The sequence below is a fragment of the Dermacentor variabilis genome, chromosome 2 (genome assembly GCF_050947875.1).
Source record: "Dermacentor variabilis isolate Ectoservices chromosome 2, ASM5094787v1, whole genome shotgun sequence".
Classification (NCBI taxonomy): Eukaryota; Metazoa; Arthropoda; class Arachnida; order Ixodida; family Ixodidae; genus Dermacentor; species Dermacentor variabilis.
In genome coordinates, this window is record NC_134569.1 from 36,285,735 (window position 1) to 36,308,477 (window position 22,743).

Here is a 22,743-nt window from a genome sequence, read left to right on the forward strand (position 1 = left end):
CTGCGAATAAGGGCGGATAAAGCCGTTCGTAATCCTTTGTATGAATCTACCTGCGGCGTTACTTGCGCGCCGAATTTCTTTACCTACTGCTATTTATAGATCCGAGCTTCCTTCACCAAAGATGTACCGACTAACTCCAGGAGATGTCCTAGTAAAGAAAAACTGTGGCAGAACCTATCTCACGATGACTGTCAACGGTAATGCGTTAGCATTGATCCAGTATATAGATACAACTTGTCGCCACCACTGAAACGAGTTGCAGCGGGACTTCTCTTTCGTGCTTCCCTAATAAGAATCGGCGCCATCTAGAGCCGCCCCCGCCAAGCCTGCGCGTGGCCTCCGAAATGCATGGTGCGCCGGCGCGTTCGAATGCTAAGAAACGCGTCATGCGGCAACCGGGCTCCTCTCTCGCGCTTCTTTCTGGATATGCTGCGCTATCTACTGGCACTGCCAAGAGTCCGCGCGAGTCCTCCGAGACGAAGAAATCGTGGCGCCCCGGTGCCTGTGGATGCTGGTAATTGTTGCCTCTCTTGCCACCCACTCAGGGGCACATACTTAGCGGCCCAAGTTAAAAATTAAATTATCGGGTTTTACGTGCCAAAACCACTTTCTGATTATGAGGCACGCCGTAGTGGAGGACTCCGGAAATTACGACCACCTGGGGCTCTTTAACGTGCACCTAAATCTAAGTATACGGGTGTTTTCGCATTTCGCCCCCATCGATATGCGGCCGCCGTGGCCGGGATTCGATCCCGCGACCTTGTGCTCAGCAGCCCAACACCATAGCCACTGAGCAACCACGGCGGGTTTCAGCGGCCCAAGTTGGCGAGAGGTTCGTTGAAGAGGGGCACATGCCCAGTGCATGTGGCGCAGGCTGCTGAAGCATCGGGTCGCTGTCTTGGTTGATCACCGTACTCGCGCGGCGTTCAGGGTGAGCGCTTCACAAATAATCTGGGGATTTGGCGCTCTGACAGATGTTGCATGCATATTCGACGTCACCATTCCGCTTATTGTGTTGGTTAGGCGCTTGTCTCTAACAACAGGAAGCAGTGTTTAACGAACAGATGCGAATAATAAATTGAACTCTGCCAAAAAAAAAAGATGACTAGAAAGCTACCGCTGAGATGCCAGACACTCCGATCTGAGGCGGGCGACATTTCCTAAGCTGCCGAGTAAATGCTTACTTTTACAAAAGGCTGGCGCCTTCTTTGATCGTTTTGAAGCGTACACAGCTTTTAAGGATAGCTTTTTCTTTTTTTTTGCTTTTTTCAAGAGGCGGCCATTTACTTTCCTGCTAACTAATGAAAGTTCGGGGACTGGTAAGTAAAGGTATCCTTAGTTGCTACCATCTTGAGGCACATACATACAAACGCAGTGTACAGAAATTTGAAAGACTGGATGTTTATGTTGATATAGTATGAACGTCAAGCAACAAAGCAGTTCAAAACGGCAATCACAAGAATCCACATGTGCCGGCACATTCACGTAACGTGATAAAGCTTCAAAAAGCGCATTCACTACCGTGTGCATTCACTTGCCTTGTTTTCTACTATTGCGAGAGAATGCAGCCTTGGCATTGTATAGAACGGTGTTAGTGATTTCTTACGATTGTCGTGCGCAACCAACTGGATTGAATCAATTTCTTGTCAGCACAGAGATCAACTCCAATATGCTAGTAGGCGAATTTGTTGAAGCTGAAGTTGTACGTAAACGAGCCTCACGCTTGCGATATATGTCTGCAGTTCATCAGATGGGTAAAGTGCTCCTACCCTGTCTACTTGATTAAAGGGGCCCTCACCAGGTCTGGCCATATTGAGCTGACAAGCGCAGAGCCTACATTGCGCGATAGCGATCGTGTCTGCGAAGTATTACAACGCTACGCACCCCGGAAAGTTCTGAAATTTCAAACCGAACGCCGTTTTTCCTTCTCCTCGCGGCCGCCGCGCTCCAAGCCGGAGGATGACGTACACGTGCTAGTGCGCCTACGTGCACGTGTTCGCGCTGTGAAGTCGCTCGTGGCGACATGTGACTTCGAGAATTATTCAAGGCAACCTATGTTATTTGTGTAATATGTTGCTGGAATAGACGAACTAAAGCTTAGGGAAATAATAAAACACACAAACCGAATGTCTGCATGTTCTTGTTTTACTTCGCACCGCAGCAAGAGAGATGTACTTCCGTTTGGTCTGCTTGTTCCCACGTCGAGCAGTCGCGCACGCAGACACCGAAACTATGTCATTTTCTACCGTGTTCCAGCGCGGGATCATGGCCTGTGATCCGCTTGTGTCTGCCTCAGTATTCGTGTAGCACAGACTGATACCACCAGTGAAGTGTCCTCGTGCACAGCGTGCAAAATCGTGCGCTGCGCAAAACGATCACAACAGCTCGCAAACGCCCCTGTCACGGAACTGCGCCACGCCGCAAAAAAGCGAGGTATGCGAGTGAGGTAAAAAAGCGAGTGAGGTATGCGTCACGCGATCCTCGAGGTCCGGTCTGGGAGAAGGTAGGGAAGGAATTTCACTTGTGGAGGCTAGACGGGGCAAGTGGAGATAGCGTATCGCTTGGCAGTGGAGCTCGCCTCCTGAAATCATGGCTTCGCGGCAATGAAATATTCCTATCTCGTCTTTTAATGAGCTGATATGAAAATGTTTGCAGCATAACGCTCCCTAGAGCACACGTGACAACTTCCAGCTTATAACCAGCTGGGTGCCCAGGCGAGAGACCCTTTAAGCAGGCATCTGCAGGTATTCTAAAAACAGTACTCTCGAGTTCTCGTCAAAAAAGTGAGTGCTCTCTGAAAATGAGTGCTCTCGAGCACTCGTCACGTTTGGGTCTGCTGGTCATTCCTCGGGTTCATAGCCTGTTACGTAATAAATAATTATTCAATACTTACCACATAACAATTACAAAATTACTAATTATTAATTAGTAACTTAGAATTATTAAACTATTCCAGCAAGTCAAAAAGAAACTTTTCCTAGGTTATCAGGCATGCGCATATTGCAGACCCTAAATGCGTTCAAACAGAGGTGTCACTGACACACATAACCATCCTGACGAATAAAGTAAACATCTCGCAGCCCGTGTGCGTCATTAGTTTTTCTGAGCACCTTAACAGACCTGAACAATGGCTTGCACGAGCTTACGCCTAGCTCCAAAACAATGTTTTTGGCGTTTTAATAATTTATCCATTACCGCTTCTGTCTTGAATGTGCATCGAGGTTGTTCAAAACAAACTGACACGACGGAAGAAGCTATGGGGCACATGAGTGTGTGGCAACGAGACGTTGTTCCAGCACCGGAGCTCAAACTCAATATTTTATTTCCTCGGTTCCCAGCCAACTAAGCTCCCGCGCCGCTCGTAGTATCGCCCGAACTCGTCTTCTTTCTTAGGGCGATCGCGTCGATGTCTCCGGAGCTACAACGCTAAGAAAGTAGCAGACTCCACGTCGCAACAGCCAGCTACTGCGGTGCCACCCAAAAGAGGCATCTGTTGATGGTTAGGAGTGTAATCCGCTTTGAAATGGGGCGGTGTCTTGTGCCATCAAACTCAAGTCTTCTGTTTAAATTCTTATTTTAATATCAAATGTTTATTATTTGCACTTTTTTCTGGATATAATGGCTCGATCTATTCAGCGATTACATATATATTTCTATTCCACGTCACTCTATTTATGCACCACCAATCCTTCGATCGTCTCTTACCTACATTTCTGAGAGATGTAGGTAAGAGGCGATGTTTATCGCTTCAGTATACCGTCTTTAAACCCCAGAGCTTCCTGAAGATTGACCCCATTTATATTTACTACAAGATTTACTACTACTATTTACCGTTAAATTCCAGTAAGATATGTGTAATGGTTTCCGAAGTTTTTCCGCATGCCACATACGTCATTTTCTTGGGTAAATCTCACATTGTAACTTCGAGTTCTCAGACAGCTCGACCTATAGCCTCAAAAAGAAGTGCACTGCCTCCTGAGTTCCTGTATAACCAATGCTCCCATTCCGTCTTTATGTTTAAGCTTTAAATTTTATGTTCTCAACCGGGCTCTGTTGTGATCCCGAATCACTGGCACATTCAGCGCCGCGCGCGCTCGCCCCTCTCCCCCCCCCCCTCTCGCGATACTCCTACCTCCCCTTGTAACCACGATAGTACGGGCAGGCACCCATGACGCATATAACGGTGCGAGCCGCTAGCGTCTGCTGTGCCATCACCGTTCGCTTACATCCCAGTGTGCTATTATGGGCACTATAAACTTTCACCATATTGTTTGACCCGCCATCTTGTCAGTTTTGATTGGCTCACGGTGCTGCAACGGATTGGCTGAAAACGCCTACATGGCGGAATTTGAGTGTCCAGAATTTGCACGCCCCGACTTGAGCTCGCCATGCGCCTGTTAGAGTGACTTCACAATAAAAAGTCGCTGCACTTGCGCTGCTCTTACAGCTCCAAATGACGGTAATTCTTGCCGATGTTGGCATACATAATTTGACACTTTCTACTGCAGGACGGGGCACCGTATAGCGTCAACTTGCATGCCTCCACGGAACCTCGTCCCGGGAGTGCTGCAATCGTTACCTGGTTCTTTTTGCGGAAGTTCAGATTGATCATGGCCAGCAGAACTTCGGCAGACGGCAGGTACCTGCTGAAGCTGCCCACGCCTTCCACCGTGGTGTAAAAAGGCGCCTGGTGCTGCGCGCTCTGGTGGAGGGCTGCCGCGGCGAGCGCCACGCGCCGGTATACGCGCTGGAGCCGCTGAGACAGGTCGTCGCGGCCGTATACGGCGGCGAGGAACAACGCACTGGAGACGCTCCGTTCGTCGGCCAGCGACGCCTGCAGCCAGCCCGGCGACAGCGTCAGCACCGTACGGTTGGGATGTCGAAGGTCCAGCTCGGGAAGAAACTGCATGTGCGCGTAACCAAGAAAGACGCGTTTAGTCGGAAACGGGTGAAGTGCACAGGGCATGCATCCCTATAACCAGACCGCAACAGGGCTACCAAATAAATCCAGCCTGGCAAGTGACCAGGCCACCCAAGTAGGCGACACGACTTGCGTTGCTCTTACGTTTCCTTAAGAAAAAAATAAAAGGATAATTCTGTGACAGTCGGAATATTATATCCTAACAATATGTTTGAAAGCACGGCTCGTTCTAGCAAAGTACATGTCGTACTAGATATCATTATTATACCCATATTGAGCGGAGGATGAATTGACTAAAGCTTTGGGGGGAAAATACGATCCTAATCTGGTTGCCGTAATACCAGTATAGCGCTACCTTGCGCTAAGCAACTACGGGGATCTGTTTGAGAGTGCGGCTCTCACTTCTGACGAAATATACAAGTTCAAATACTCCACTTCAGGCCACGTAAAGATTTGGTCTGCTAAGCCACTTGTAAGTGCGAAAATTTAGATCAAATTATTTTTTATCCGTTGATTTCTTTTAATCGAGAAAGAACTAACGCTAAATAGCACGAAAAACCACGGCAAGTGGCTGAATAATGTATATAATTACGTAAGGAGTCGAAATCCGCTCACAATAAGTAGAACTGATCGCTCTGGAGCGTACCTTAAACAAGGTAATTCTACAGTAGCAAGAATATATCTAAGAAATGTCTAAAGATGTGCAATTGTTAAGTTTTATGTTCAGGACGTTGGTGTGGAAGCCGAAGATGCAGCTATCGCCAAGCAGATGGCTGCTAGAAAAATAACTTACTAATAATCTAGTAATAACCACTACTTTAATAACCACTCCCACTACTCATTAATAAGTAGTGGTTAATACTGAGCTTAGCGCAAAAAATAAAGGGAACAAGTGCAAAAGCAAAAGAACACGGAGAGCACGGCTCATGCCTTTGTTTTATTTCGCACCGTATGGTATACACGATATAACCCACCAAACAACCTGAAAGTCGCTACAGTTGTAACGGGTATACAAGCCCACAATAAGCTGGATGTTATAGGGGACCTAAAGTTGTTCTACGAAAGGAATACTGATTAGAGCTGTCATTGTGTTCATGACAACGGTTGGGATGTCCAAGATCCAGTTCAAGAGGAGATTAAGCGAGGGCGATTGCTGTAAGAACGACGGGCTATGTTTCGCTGCAGGAACGGAGTCAGAAAATGTTAGATTTTCGTTATTTTCAGTGTGTTTACAGCAGTGCCAAAAATTTTGCTCGGGAAGGAACTGAATGCAAAAGGTAACGAGGGGATGTAGTCGCTTTCACTCGTCGCTCTGGACATAACTTACTTTGCATGCTTGCCAAGCCTGATTGGCGTGTTTGCCAATCTATGGCTTGCAGATCTACCATTGTATGCGTGACTGCGAACTCTGACAGGTCGTCTGACCTTGTGGCATTCCCGTTAATCGCAAGCTGCACATTGTGACGCACAAAACAAAAATTAAGCCAGAAAAAGCGGGCAATATAACTGACAATCGGGCTTGTTAGTATTGAATCATTTAATGTATGGTAGTCCAAGACAAGGCGAGGGCAAGGATGCAAGCAGGACTAGCGCTCGTCCTGTTTCCTCCCTTGTCCTTGTCTTGCGCTACTGTACTCATAGTTGTAAAATGTTGCACAGGTTCTCTCTGCAACAGCAACCAAAACCGTTCTTTTGAAGTTGAATAGCGTGTCGGCGTAATGCACATGATGCACATGAAACACCCTCCTTGGTGGCTTCATGGCCTTCATTCAGCATTACCATAGTCAATGCCTACTATTATTTGCCCCCCGAACCGATTTCTAAACAGCCTTCAAAAGTGTATCGTGTCAGTTAATAATGAACTCGCCTTTAGGAAGAGCTGCGGTGTTTCGGGTAATGTAAAGCTTTCCAAGACATTTTGTGAACGTTCTTTAGCGTAATCAATTCGATGTAGTCGCCTTACTGCTTATTTCTTTACAGAACGCTACTTTAGTCATCATTTCTGCATGCGGACTATAAACGCACAATGGTATTTTGTTTTTGTTTTTTTGCATGCTTGTACGGCAAGCTAATACGGGCGTCTCAGGGTTATAGACCGGCCCATGCAACTTGAAAAGAAGGATTCCAACTCCTCCCTGACGCTACAGAGTGGGGTTGGCTGGAACAGAAGAACTGTATGGCATGGAGTGCAAAATATTCACATCGCACCTTGTGTTCATTTGCATAAGCCACAGGGGCGCCAAAAATAATAATAAAGGAAATGAAGAAAAAGATATACCTTCGCGTCTGCAAAGCTGAGGTTTTGCATTTCGTAATGCTTAAATTTGCATTTGCGGCTGGCAGGTTTAGACGTAGTAGCGGAATGCACAAGCCAGCACGGCGCTTTCTTTGTGCGCAGTACAGGTTCATCATGTGAAATCTCCATCCCAATTTTGAGAAAACCAATTGGTATTAAAGTTATGCGTTCGTTGACCACTCCTCAAAGGATTCGCAAGTGCCGCGCCGGAGCACAAAGTGCCCTTCCCAGAAATAAAAGCAAGAAATCAAAACCGAGGAAAGTATTACGCTGATAGTCGATCCACAGAGTACAACGTCTCAGAACCTTAGCAGCGAGAGACGGCCTGTGTATAGAATAGGTTAATTTTGACCAACTCGGTTTTCTTAACGCGCAGCAAGTACCAACACAGTCGAGGCCGTTTCGCATCATTCAATTTGCATATAAACGCCAGTGGGAATAAACCCCGCAATCACAAATTTTAGCAGAAAACATAGCTATACCGAGACACTATGGCAAGCACACAAATTATTGTAGGGAATTTCCGACCTGTGCGTTTGTTATTAAATGGCAACTAAAAAACGTTGTCATCTCCTGACAATGCTGCCGGGAACACGCGAGCCAAATATTGGTCCCCTGTTTGCAGCAGGGTTCCCGCCCACAGTGGTTACAGCGTTGCACTGCAGAGCTCGAGGTCGCGGGTGCGGCCGCGGCAGCTGCATCACGGTGGCAACAAAAACGCTCGAGTACTTAGAGTTAGGTGCACGTTAAATAACATTAAATGGTCAGAATTATTCCGTAGTCCCACGCTACGGCGTGCATCATAACCATATTGTGGTTTTGGCACGTAATGCCCAATTTTTAACTTTAATTTTTTTGCACAAAGGAACCGATACATTCGCATAATTTATCGCTTGATCTCTCTTGCGGCTCTAAAAAAGCCCCCACCCCCTTCCTTCCCGCCTAATACAACGTCAGCGATGACGGTACACGGAGCGCCATGGTGCATAGACGCTAGCTACTGAGCCCACGCATGCCCACCTTTCCAAATGTTCAATGTTGACGGGGAAGCGGCAGCTTCTAACGCGTCTCGCCCGTGTGCCCGTCGCTCCTTTGTCGCACCCGAGCATTTTTGTGAGACACGAACCTACACGAGTTACACCGATAAAGCAAGAAAAACAAAAGAAAGCAGCGGTAGACATGACACTGCTACAAGATGGTGCCAATAAGTATTGAGCCTTAACCTGAAAAGCTTCACCTAAGTAGCTGTAAATGGCATGCTGTAATGACCAATTTGGCTGCATTCGACGGTGCGAAACTAAGCTACCCAAAATCTCAGCTTTCTTTTTTTTTAGGGCCAAAGTGAACATGACGTCAGCTCCATAAAAGTTCAGTGTGGAAGAACATAGAGGCATATTTTAGCTCCTGCTTCGCCAAGAGAAAGGTGCAAAGCAGATTCCGAATCAAGTGTCACAAACTTTGAGCAACCGTGGCCCTAAATAGGCTACCATTAATTGTTGGATTCTCAATTTTACAGCAGATCTCATTATTGAAAGTACTAAACCCAGTATTAGGCATGTTTCTAATCAGGGCGGGCCGCTCAATATGAACCAAAATTACTGCTACATATCTGGGAAAATCACGTGAGGGAGTTTGTGCCATTATTCCTGACGACATAGAAATGAGAGAGGTTGCGGCTGAGCGGATCCCAAAACATTTAACATTCGAGCAAAAGTAAAATTCAAAGGGTATCTTATGTTATCTCTAAGACGACTTGAAGGCGAAAGCCCAAGTGCCGATGCATTAAACGTATATCTGTCTGGGGAGATGGCGTGTAGGCGGGACAAGTGTGGGTATGTGCTTGTTTGCAGGCGGCACCAGTCCCTAGCCTGGAGTTTAATGAGAGCTTTGTGTGGGGGAGCGTATTGTGTTCTTTACAGACGTTGGTCCTGCAGTATTTGTTGACCTGTGGCTAATGGTTTTACCAGTAGCTGGAAAAATTTTACTTGCAGAGACTTAAGAAGCTGCAGGACAGATGCCTCAAGCGAAATGACTTCCTGGGGAAAGATGTAGAATAGTGCGGCAGTTAAAGCTTCCTAGCTCGATTTTTATCTGGATAAGGCTCAATACTTAGTATCAACATGCATCGACGCCGCCTCAGCTGAAAAAGACTGATATGTTGAGAGGCTATTCGATATTACATACACATCGCACTTCTAATATCTTCCTCCCTATTAAGTCCTTTTCCAAAATTCACACGGGAATATATTTCTCGAAAGGCATCGCTCTTATTCCAGCGTGTTGCTTTGATTTAAGTAAAGGCGTTTCAGGGCTCCTTTAATATGACAGACAGGAACGGAACAAAAGACGTGTCTCAGTTAAAAAGCACTGCTTTTATGAAACACTATCTTAGATTAGATTAGTAGAAAAAAAAGCGTAGAAAAAGGTGATGAATCGTTCCACTCTTTGAAGGTGGATGACCAGTGAAGCTGTAGCACATCACAAAGGGTTAGACAAGGGTGCATGCATTAATTTTTATAATTTGCTAATGGTAGTGACGATAGCTTTGTAATTACTGTGAAATGCAGTAACTGGTTAAGTTACAACCTTACACAAATTCTTGGCCAGAAGTTCTATGCACGGCCGTTGTTGGGTAGTTAATTGACTTCGATCGGTGTGGCACTCCAAACCACTCTTCTAGCACAAACTTAGTGAACCATTTCTTGTTTGGATTTGAAATGCCCACATTAGGTCTCCAACGATGATCACAGGGGCAGTGTCAATTCGGCTAACCCGTGCAAAGTGCGTGGTCATGAACTTCTCGACGTTACACTTGGGTGTGCCTGGAGATATATACACAATGGGTATCACAATTCCATCTTTCGTTTGTACGGCACAGACATTCCCACAGTCGGTGGCACTGTCCTCTTGCGAGTCGAGGGTGCATGGCGGTACATGCATTTTGTCCTTTGCGTATATGGCAACGCCTCCTGCTCTTGAGTCCACGTGCTCTTCACGAACGATTCCAGTATAACCATCAACTTGAAACAATGCATTGCGATTTATTCATATTATTATTATTATTATTATTATTATTATTATTATTATTATTATTATTATTATTATTATTATTATTATTATTGGCTGACTGCTTCAAGCATGCTTCACTACCGCCGCGGACCGGCCCGGTATTGCACTATCTCCGGGTTTGGCCCCCGTTCACATTTTTTTTTTTTATTATTGACACACACATACGAACAATCCGTGGAACACTAGCCAAATACAGCTTCGCTGTAAAATCTCTTTCATACTTACGCTACTTGGATAAATACGAAACAACCAGCAGCGTTTCGCGCATCTGACAGCGCACGCATGACTTCAGACAAATTTATCTCACGAGGGGCGAGGATGGCTTCAACCGTGCCAGCCAAGAGCGTATGCCGCGAGAGAATTCCCAGCGCGGAAACAAAACTTTAGTGCATCTTCGCTTGCATAATGTCCCCACTTAACGGCACAAGGATCCACTTCAGAAGTTCCTTTTTCTTATACCTTGCCGCACTAGACCCTCCAGAAATTGAGAAAAAGCTATTTTTTTTTTTACTTTTGGACCGTAACAATGAAAACGAGCATTCAAAAGAGAATAAGAAAAGCAAGAACGAATTCAAGGTGTGCTGGGTGAACGTTCCTAATTTCGCAATGGCCGAGTGCAACACGCGCGAATAATCAGACGCGGCACTTCATTTCCATTAAAGTTTTAAGCTTGGATGCGTCATCATGGTTGGGGGGCAAATGAAGAAAGAGGTGAAGTACGCACAGCTTTCGCCGCAGAAGCACACTACCGCGGTTAATAACTGATTAGCATAAAATATTAATTTCAAGCTTGGCGCCTGCGCTTTACGCATGAACGCTTCTCAAGAGCAAGCGAGATACAAAAAATTGGAAGATTCAGCATTAATATTCACCCTTTTCTCTCCTTGATTCTGTTCTCATACGACGCTCAACGTCTGTTAGCAGTGAATTTCGTCATCCAATTTATTTTTGGACTCGTGTGGGCTTGTTTGCCGACAATTTTTAGTCTGATACCTGCCGCAATTTATCCGAGTTCGGTTTTACCATTTAAAGAAGCTCTAAGGACGTGAAGTAATTATCACCAACAGTTATTATTCTAATCTAAACGGCACGTAAAATTTATTTTAAATATTTTTGTCTTCGATTAGTTGTAATTTGAAACTTCATCGCATATCTGCCAAGGTATCTGGGGAGAGAAAAAAGAAACGATGCTGAGTTCTAACAAAAACAAGCTAGGGCTGTTGACAAAATGATTAGGCGTGCACGATGTATATACTCCTTCAGAGTCGAAGACGGATATATTGTAGATATGCATGCATAATGAGTGACACTCAACCTTATGATGCAGTTTGTGTTCAGTCAAACATGAGAACCCTTTCGCTGTGGGCTTCTTTTGCCCCAGTTTTAGGAGGAACTTTGAGAGCTCACTGAATAACCTAAATCACTTCCATTTAATCTCAAGTGACAGCTGCATATGTTTTAGAAGACGTTACATGCAGCAGACACATGCGTATTAGTGCCCCCAAGGTTGGAACTAGCCACTTTGCGAATGCGCAGGGCCAAACTCTGCTTAGGTCTTGCAGTGAGCAGGGCCAATATGCCCGCTAAAGTTACAGCTACTTCTGAAACTGATCGCGCGCTCTTGGAAAACGTAAGCCGGAACATTCCTCCATATGGGATCCTATTACACTCTCTGCAAATTCAAGGAAGAGGCGCAATCAACAACGGCGGTAACATTCAACTGCTTTCTCCTTGAGCATCTTCTAAACAGATGAATTTCATCACTCTAACAGCGCCTCCACTGACTAGACTACAGTTTGACTTGCGGTGGGGTTCAAACTTGCTCCAAAAGGAGGAAGTTTAGGCAAATCCATGTACTTCCTATAATTCTCATGCTGGTACAACCGCTCTCATTGCAGCTCCCGTAGACACTAACGCCAGAGTTCCCTCTAGTAATTATTGTATAAAACTCTATGCACGCGGCAGGCATCTAGTAAAAAAGGCATTGCTCGGTGCTACTAGTGGCGCATGCGCAGTAGTGACTAGGGAGCGAGAGAGAGAGGAATATCCGCGGCGAGGCACGCGTTGTGACGTCGTGTGCCTCCTCGGAGCACCGCCACGGCGAAATCGCAAGTTCGCGGCCAGTAAAGATTTCACTTTAAAATTGTGCCCAGAACGGATGGCAGCACCTGCGAGGCTGCGACGAGCAGAGCACTCCCACCTGGAAGAAGAGGGGCAGACCCATGTTCTGCGACAGCGTGAAGAAAACCTGAAGGAAGTTGAAGGTGCGCGTCCGGTCGGCAACCACCCTCAGCGAAGGCCAGTCGACGCCCAGCGAGTGCAGCAGCTGCGCCACCACGTTGCTGTGGTCGTGCTCGGACTCGTGCTCGCCCAGGCAGGTGACTAGAGCGCGGCCCACCTTCTCGGTCACCGTCATGTTGACGGCGCCCCAAGCGAGCGCCGCGACGCGCCTCAGCGCCGCCACCCTGACGCGGTTGTCGAGCAGGTGGAACTGGTGCGCCAGCCTCGGGAACGCACGGGGCCAGTGGCCGCATACGAACCTGCACGCCCAGTGAGCAGCCGCGCGTTTGTCAATATAAAGGGTAAAAGTCTAACATTTCTTTGCAGTGTGGAGCTGCGTGTCTGCCATCCCATACATTTTTCCATATCCGTGGCTCGAAGCTCCCGCACCCTCTATGAGGAGGCAAAGCAAACCAATAAGGCATGCGCTGATACCTTGCGTAGCAAGAGGAAAGGTAAGAAACCAGCCAATACATTGTTTTATACAATAATTAATATAGGGAGCTCTGGCGCTAGTAGTTCCTACGGGAGCTGCAGCAAGTACGGTTCAGCTGCCATGGGAGTTATGGGAAGTGCATGCATTTGCCTAAACTTCGTCCTGCTGGCTTTAAACTTTGTAAATTCGTCATATTCAACAAAGTAACGTGTAATAACGAATTAATAAACATTAGTAAAATCATCCGCCGGCAGGATTCGAACAAGGGACTTCTAGCACAGAAGCCCGCCATTGAAACCATTACGCCACGGATGCTTTTTCTTTAATTGCCTCGCATGGCACAGAGCTTATGAGCCCAGAAGAACAGAATAACAAGATCGTAGTACGGAGAGCCGTCAGCTGTTTGCTGGCTACCAGTCAGTATTTCTCATGTGCAACAAAATTTCCAATCTTCGAACACACTCCGGTGCATACGTCTGCACCTTCTGCACTTCGACAAAATGGGACACAGATTCGCAAAAGTGTTCGCGAATGGGTCCAACATCAATATCTGCGTTGTGTAAGCTGTCCGAGTTCGCCATATGCTGCTCAGTCCCAGGAGCATAACAAGAACAAAAGGCACGCCATCGCCGTTTTCAACCGTGAGATATAACGGATTCCATGTGGACCTAATGGCAACTCTGTTTTCAGAATTCTTTGTTAGATGTCCCAGAAAAACACCCACTTCCAGCAATCTAAAAACACGCCCAATGGTCTCTGGTTTTAGAGCGCAGCTCTTAAGCGCCCGTTCCTGCGTTGAGCGTCGTGCCTCGTCGGTGGCATTATACCTCGTAACCGAGCGAACCAGCACAGGTGCAAGTTGAAAGCGAACGCGGAGGAAATAACGAAAGAAGAGCTCGCAAGGAGGAAAGTGGAGGAAGAGGCTACAGGGAAAGCATGAGCCAAAAAGTGGAAGAGGAGCGGAGGGGAAACGGCCTGCGCATGTGCTGAACTGCTCGCGGCCGCGCCATCCGCCGCCGCGAGGGCGCTTCCGAGGGGGAAGGGGGGAGGGGGGGGCTACGCAAGTCGCGGCAGCGCCTCCATGCGCCTCCTCTTTTTTCAAAGCCAGCCAGATGCGGTCGATCCAACCGTTCAACGTCATTGGTTCTTTATACTCTCCCCCGTCGGCTAGCGTTAGCGCCTGCTTAATCGTCGCGGGCGAGAGTAACATCTGCGTGACGCCTCAGGACGGAAGTCGGAGGAAGACTGACATACGCGTGATACCATGATAACCTGACAGATGCAGGAACGGAGCCCCTACCGCTTCTCTGCCGGAACGGCAGCGGCGCGCGCTCAGACGCATGCGTGACGCAAGCAGTCGTACCATCTGGGTAGCATCGCATCGTGGCAACTCGCTGAGCTAGGGCGCACCAACGGCTCCCATTGGGGAGTGAGCGATTGAGCTGGCATTGAAAATATAGAGGCGATATCTGCAGCCTCAGCTTCTAAGGTCCGTACGCGGTACCAGCGCGTGTGACGTGTATCACTGCTCCTGCAAGGGGCGATGGCGAGCGGCTACGAGTAAGGCTCGATGTGACGCTCCCTTGCGTGTTGTCGCCGCTGATAATGATGGCACGATTTCTCAGCGACGAAGGGCCGCTCTCGTCGTTGGTGGGACGAAAGCGTGAGAAGAAAAGCGTAGTGCTGCGCAAGACGGGCTGTGCAGAGACGATGGCTACGATATGGCGCCAGAATAGCAGGCGTCGTCTTTACGGAAACAAAGCGCGCTACTCACAGTGTTCTCTTCCTAATATAAACCTATATAAACATAATACAAAATATTGGCGCACGAAATGAAAACATGTATAGAGCTGCGCTCAAATTTCGCATTAGGGAGTATCGCAATCGCCGGTGCATTTTTTTCATAATACACCACGAGTAACCCACGGAGCACATAAACACCCATCTTCTATGTTTTAACGGATAAGGTTCCTGCGTGCAGCTTTTAAAAAAAAGTTTTCATCCCTGGTGTGACGAGCATTCTCATAACTCGTTGCAAAACATATTTTGTTTGGCCTACTCAGTATAATTTGCTGTACAATGGCACAGGAAATAGCATATCAACGAGGTCCTTGTACAGTTTTTACGTGATAGCTCGGTCAAGTATTGTAAAGAAAAACGCACTGATAAGAAACGGAAAGATGAAACCACTTCCTTTAGATATCCGCGCACTGGTCCTCGCTAACACACCGCAGACACAACAAATTCCGGTAGCACTTTACCCAACTGTATATGGCTAGCCGATTTGTCCGTCCACCTGTCTGTCACCTGTACGCCGAAAACTCCTCTAGCGCAACCCCATGCGTATGCGTGGAAAAAAAAAAGAAAGAGAGGCACGCGATTGGCTGCACCAGTAGTGCCGTCGTTGATATCCGTTGCAGCCGAGCGCGCGCGCTCCGGCTCTGAAATGGGTAGGCCACGCGTCATACGTGCTCCTGAAGAGCAAGCAGCTTTCGATCAGCAACGCCGTGAGCAGAACTGGGAAAGAGTTCGTCTAAGCCGTGCCGATGCTGCAGCCCGAGCCCACGAACAGGCTCGTGCAGCCAAGCGTAAGCAGCAACTGCGAACCGATGATCCGACAGCCTACCAGGCCGTCGTTTAATGAACCGTCGGGATTAACCTAATGATGAACACCGCGGCAGCACGTTTCAGCTTCGCTGGTTAACCATCTGTACGCAGTGCTTGGGCGGTTATTTTTTCCCATGCAGAGCTCCAAATAAAAACCACGACCACTCAGTGCATTTCTTTATACGTTTCTCCTGCTGCAAAACCTGCATTACATACTATAGCTTGCTTACGAGAAATAAGTTGCAAGTCGTGGCCCGCGTGCAAACTGGCTTATCCCAGCCTTTCCATTTTTGAGTCTTTTCACGTAACGCCAGTTTTTTTTTTTTTTTTTTAATAAGGCTCGTTTTCACCGTATTGCAGGGACACTCCAACGCATTTTGTTGGTGTTTCTTGCCATTTCATGTTCATAAACGCTCTTGGTGCGACGTCCCATTCCCGATGCCAAAACCCAAGACACTTGTCCCAGTTTACTGCACTGCCACTTGCCTAACAAAAGCTTTTGACAGTATTGACAGTATGCATTACACTTTCGTGATTAACACATAAAAGTGCAATGTCATCAGCGTAAGCAAGAAGGCTGACCTCGGCTTGATATAATTTAAATCCTCGTATCACGTTGTTCCTAATTACAAGTAGACAAAAAGTACAGCATATACACAAAGAATCGGTGATAACGGGCACCCATTTCTGACTGAGCGCTGCACTAGTATGCATTCACCTGGTTTGTTTATTATCAGTATCGTCGTACATCCGGCGTAAGCCATCCACACACCTTCGCTGATCACATTGCCTACATTGACAAATTCAACTATAGAGAGAAGTAAATCGTGCGGCACGCGGTCGAATACCTTCTCGAGATCAACTTGCCACATGACGACATCGAGTTGCATTGCGTCACAGCATTCAAGGATTGAGCGTGCTATGTGTATATTTGTCAAAATTGCCCTTCCTTTTATTCCGCGCGTTTGATGTGAACCGACTGCAACCTGTCAGCCAATAGTTTCATTAATATTTCATAGTCTATGCTTGTCAGACTAATCGGTCTATACAATGTAACATTACGTGATTTGATTGGGTCTTCAGTTTTTGGTTTAAGAACGTGTGTGCTGACAAAAAGGACGGTGGAAGATGTTTTTTCTCGCAAGCCTCGTTGTATGCTTGTCAAAACAGGTGCGACAGAACCCTTAAACGCTTTGTGCAATGCAGCGATGAAGCCATCCGGCCCCAGTGACTTGCCATTATTTAAATGATCAATCGCCCTCTTAACCTCCTCTACTGTTATGGGCACTTCTAATGTTTCCTTGGTTTCATTGTCTAATGTTGGCATCAATGAAATGAAGTCATATTTGAATCGATCAGTGTCAACTTAACTATGAGAAAACAATACTTTGCAATATTTGAAAAAATAAAGAACTTGATATCGTTGCTTTGTTGGTAGACAATGACCATTACGTTATATATCTGTTATTTGAGTTCGGGAAGCATACTCTTTTTTTACTCTAAAGCACGTTCTGTTGGTATTTCTCCTGTGCACAAGTTTTCAGCTTTGGCTCTGATCAATGCTCCTTTGTATCGCTCTTGGTCTATCAACTCATGATTTTGTTTTATACGTCTTCTAAGAAGTAGCCGGGTTGTGTACTTTTCATTTTCAATAATTCCTTCAGATCCCATTTAAGACGGGACTCGAGTTTTTTTTTTTTTTTTTTCGTGTCTCAAAACACTGGCCCTTCAAGTGCTTTCAATTTAGTTGGTTGCTTACAGGCTTCCCATTTACGTCCCCATCTACCTAAGTTTTGAATTATTCTTATATCTACAGTCTTGAAAAACCACTTACAGAACTCGTCATCTTCCAGCAAGTTTGCAGTAAATTTCCAGAGATCCCTAGAAATGTTTTTTTGTTATTCCTTCTTTGTTTTCCAACACAGAAAGAAACCAAACAATGATCGCTAACCGCAACAGGTGTGACTGTAATCCCGACACGAAGGAATTAGCTCAGCCGATATGTTCACTCTGTGAAGTCTATCACGGCTTGTACCTTGAAAGTGGGTAAAGATGACTGCTTTTCCGCCACAACGACATTCACCCACATCTTCTAGATGAAATTCAGCGATCATATCTTTTAAAACAGCAGTAATCGCATCATTATGTTGTTTCCCACTAGTTCTGTCACACCCCGCACAGACACAATTGAAATTTCCCACTAAGATTAGTCTACGCTCACGTTTCAAGTACGTCTACATTTCTTCGAAAAATTCCCTTCGCTCTTGAGCGTTAGTTGGTGCATGCAGACAAATTACTTGCCAATATTCTAATAAGTGAAAAGTCACATACAATGAAACGGCCTGACTAACAAGTAGTCACCAAGTGCACTACAGCACCGAGGCTCTGCCAAATTAACAAAATGCACCACGAAGACACCCCCATACACGTCATAACGTCTCGTGAAAGGTCGCACCATACGCTCTGTCTGGTCTTCTCTCTCCACTTTGGTCTCCTGAATGGCTGCAATATCGATGTTGTACTCTATTACGAGGTGGTAAAGTTGGTTTTGCCGCCTCTTGGCACTAAGCCCCCGGACGTTCAGTATTGCCATTTCTATCGCCCTCTCTAAGGACTCCATACTGGTGAGTGATACCAGACCAAGCCTACGGCGTTCCCCTCGTAAACCTTGCCGTATAGCATCCCACAGTCCAGTCGACGCACAAAGCGCCGACTGCTATTGGCTGGCCACACGAGGTTTCTTGGTCCCAGGCACGTTCCCGCGCCTCTCCATTGCTCGAAGCCTCGTGTCTTGAGACGCCGTGACGGCCTCTCCAGAAGAGACCGTTCCACACTCCTGCTCTTGTGGACTGGCTGCACATGGACTGCGGCCCGGCTGTACGCCAAGGGCCGCGCCACGTCACCTGCCTGCAAGAGGTGCGGTGACCCCGAGTCTCTGGAGCACCTTCTCTGTGCCTGCCCATCCTTGGCGCAGGAACGCTCCACAGTGGTCAACACCTACAGACGTCACGGCCTTCCAGCGGCCACAGAAACTGATCTGTTGTTCCCGGTGGGTCCCCAGCTCCCTGCGCTAAGAAGCCTGCTGGAGTTCATAAGTTCCATGGGAATAGACACCCTATAAGCGCCCGCTACAACGCTGGCAACTTTACTGAGAACTGCCACCTGTCGCGCATAGTGGAGTATATTAGGCCACATCCTCCCTCTTTCTCTATCATCTTTCACTTCCCACTCCCTCTCCCCTGACGACGCTTCGCCGTGCTCCCTCACGGGTTGCAGAATCAAGCGTCCTTCCTTTCTTTAGATCACTATCCCTATCGTTGAGTCGATGCTTCGAAGGTGTTGCCTCGGCGCCCATTGCAGTGTCGTCCGTCGAATCACCGTCTTCCAGCGGCGCGACGGCTTCGCTTACTGCGGTCTTGAGTGCATCCATTTTCTCATCAGTCCCGAACACGCTTGTTGGCAGTTTTTGCTTTGAAAAGTGTGTTTCAGAAGTGCGTGCCGTCCACCGGTGGTTCTGGCCAAGCTTCTTCCTCTTCGTGCTAGCCTGTCGAAGCGTCTGCCACCATGGCACCTCCTGCCCCCGAACGTCTGTAGCCGTGTTCTCTTGCGAGGCTGCATCGCTATAGTGGACGCCACCCCTGTGCCCGCGTCGCTAATGGTCGCCACCATTGCAGCCACGCTCTTCGTTTCGTCCTCGACAATGAGCATCTCGGTCCAGTCCGCGTCTCCGCCTGTGCTTGGAACTCTGGCGTACGAGCGAGTGCAGTTAGCCTGCTCGTTCCCGAACGCTCGGTAAGCTGCGCACCTGGGCACTCGGCATTCACGTCGGATGTGTCCAGTATTGTGGGAACTAAGGCATAACGGAGCACGGCCAGTCACAACCACGAGCACAGCGCCGCTACCAAGACGCATCTGATGTGGGACGCGGTCTGGTGTGACACACTAACGCAGAAAAAGACGTACGAGACGTGTCGGTGACTCGGCGCCGTAGAAGTCCTCGGCCTTCCACCGATCGCTGATGACCTCCTTTACCTCGCCATACTATCGAAAGGCTCGTCGTATGGTCTCAGAAGTGACGTCGAACACGACCCACTGTAGCTTATTCCTCTGAGCCCTTTCCGCGCCGGGTCAATAATGAGGCAGGGCCGGTTCTTCACCAATAGCAGTTCGGCGTCTAGCAACGTCTGCTTTGCCTCATTTGTCCTATGTTCAGCAGCCACGCGAGAGACATTTCGTATCCACCAATGTTCCCTACCTGCTGAATTCGTTCAAGGGCTTTGGGAAATCGCCGATTCTATACGGGCGTCCAGTGAAGTCGCAGTGCAATACAACTGCGTGCCTTTGTCCTTCACTTGTTGGTAACGGAGGAAAGATGAGACGGTAACCCTTGGGCAACTCAGAGCACGGGTCACCACGGCCAACATAGGGCACTATCGCAGCTCTCAGGGAGTCCTCCATTCTGTGTCCTGAAGTCTCCACGGCGTCCAGAAACAAAATGCTGCGCCACAGAGGCCTGCATCGACAAGCGGCGTAGAACGCCCTTATGAATTTCTTGCGGGCAAACCAGCATCTTAGACGCTGGGCGCCTTTCAATTTGGACACCTCGACAGGTTGAGCCGTTATTAGCAGCGATTGTGTGTGTTCGCAAAGTATTCTACAGATGGGTGGAAACGAAAAACCCCAAAATAAATAAACTTTTACGCTCAGTGGTGTGCTTTCTCTTTTTTCGAATTTTTTTCTAATTAAAGCTAAAGAAAAGGCAAATCCTGCGGCATTTCCAGAGGAATACCGCAACAAAAATGATTACTTTGCTGCTCAGTGCGTATTGCAGTAAACGATCGTGGGATAAGGTCCCCCTTGAAAATATCATGTCGTTGACGTAAAGGCAGATCCTTGCAGCTCAGTAATAGATCTGTATCACATTATGGATGGTCGCGAACACGCCCATGACAATGAAGAACTTCATAAAAGTGGAGGCGTACTGTAATGTATACGAAAAGTGTACATGGAAGGCAGTAGCTCCAGTGTAGGCGCCTTGCGCCGTTGTGATCCACCATAATGTTGTATGTAAGTATGTTCTTGTGCTGCGCGAAGAAGACACAAGGATAGCATTTATGATCACGACGCCGTTCCCAACATGTTTGCGTCAGCAGATAAGTGGAATACAGTTGAACCTTGCAATAAAGCCTCTCTGAGCTTCGGTAAAATGCTGTGTCACAAGTTGCCATCACCAGCTCTCGCTGGTGAGGGCAACGCTCGCTCGCTCACTCACTCACTCACTCACTCACTCTTTCACTCACTCAAACTTGTACTCAATCGCTTACAGTGGACGCTTAGAAATCTTCAAAAATGCGATTCTCAACCTCTCGGCGTCCGTTACACGCTCAGCTATACGTACGCGTAAAAGTCGTCGCAAGGCTTGGCGGCCGCGTAGTCGAGTGAGCGACGCAGGCCATTGCCGAACGAGGAGTTCGTGTCGCCGGCGTCAACGGACGCGTACCAGGACTCTTCCGACTGGCGACCTGTGGTACGCACCAGCAGCGGGAAGATGGCCAGCAGCAGCACGAAGGAGCCCGCCGAAGCCAGAGACAGTGTGACAAGCTTGTACAGCTGGTGTCGGTCACCAGAATAGTCGCCGACAAGCGGAGACATGACGGCCATACCGTCCTGGATCTGCATAAAAGGGGCCAGTTATTCGCTTAGGCAGAGAAGTGCTGAGTGCAAACGACGAAACATTTTCTATCGACACAGCCATCTTCTTAGCTGCGTCATCGGTGAATGTACCCACTCCGGAATCTAGCCTCGCACGGGAAAGTCGCTCATGTCCTCTACGATAGGGACGCAGCCTGAAGATGGCACTTAGGTTTTTGAAGCGCGAGCTTGCGCCTTTGCAGACTCCACCGGTGGTCATAAGCAGGGCTGCTATTCTTGACATTGTCGAATTCAGCCATATGTCTGTATTCTGTAATGATGGCATTTTGTTCCAATCAAAGAGGCCGTGGGTGGAATCTGGACGATATCAGGGCTGACAAGTTGATGAATTTGACAATATGGACGAATTTGACAATGTCCGCGATTGAACCCCAGGCCGAGAGAACGGCACCGTCAAGCACACGTTAGCGTAAGCTTTCACTTCCTTTCACAATTCTTATCGCGCCCGCCATAGTTACTCAGTGGCTATGGTGCTGGGCTGCTAAGCACCATGTCGCGGGATCGAATCCTGGACACGGCAGCCGCATTTCGATGGGGGCGAAATGCTAAAACGCTTGTGTACTTAAATTTAGGTACACGTTAAACAACCCCGGGTGGTCCAAATTTCCAAAGTCCCCCACTACGGCGTATCTCATAACCAGATTGTGGTTTTGGCACGTAAAACCTCATAATTTACTTTTAATTCCTTTCCCTTGATTATGTTTCTTTCTTATCATCTACGGGTCATGGCTGGCCGCGACACCGATGATAAAGAGGACGGAAGGCCGTTTTAGCTGGTGTCGTTGCCATCAGAGATAAAGAACTAGTCGCTGGGCGATATTTCCACCAAACTAGCCCCAATAAAAAGAAAAATGAAAACAAGTTGGCGTTGGTCTTGTCCTGCACCCCTCTGAAATCTTATAGCTTGTGCACGAAATTAAATATTGCACATTATTTGGCTAATAAACTACGTGGCTGCAACAAGAAGCACACGACCAGTTTGTGTCATACATGAAAGGAGTAGTTTACTGCAATGCTTTACTATGCGAGAGAAAAATATATTGGGTAGACAGACACATGCCTCAATGATCGGATTACGGGAACAGTGCAACAATGTTAACGAACTGGCAACGAGCGGTCATTTAGCCCCCTGCGTGCGCCGTGGCTGTAAGCGTTGGTTAGATAGGGCGAGAGCGCTATTCGAGGACACGAATCAGCTGACTAGGGAGATCATAGAGGTAGTTGAGGTAAACGGCAACGCGAAAATCGCATGAGCTGCTCATTTGCGTGGGAAAAAAATCCTGCACCTTTCGCGGTAGTATTGTTGAGTAGCGCTGTGTCTTCGTCTTCTCTATCGTATTGCGTACCCCGCTTGTGCTATTTCACACATAGCTATGCGTTCTCGTTGCCAGAACATAGAACTTTATTATATAATAGTTTTTA

The 22,743-nt window shown here is 47.5% G+C and overlaps 1 protein-coding gene across 1 annotated transcript in view; it reads right to left on the bottom strand.

Annotated features, from left to right (window-relative positions):
* The window catches only part of LOC142570293 (uncharacterized), a 53,082-nt gene that overhangs the window by 13,141 nt on the left and 17,198 nt on the right, over window positions 1–22,743 (bottom strand). The window contains exons 2-4 of the mRNA XM_075678687.1: window positions 21,008–21,282; window positions 12,487–12,826; window positions 4,580–4,903 (exon numbers count right to left, since the gene is read on the bottom strand). Coding sequence (XP_075534802.1) covers window positions 4,580–4,903; window positions 12,487–12,826; window positions 21,008–21,282 — 939 coding nt within the window. The remainder of the gene's footprint in view (window positions 1–4,579; window positions 4,904–12,486; window positions 12,827–21,007; window positions 21,283–22,743) is intronic.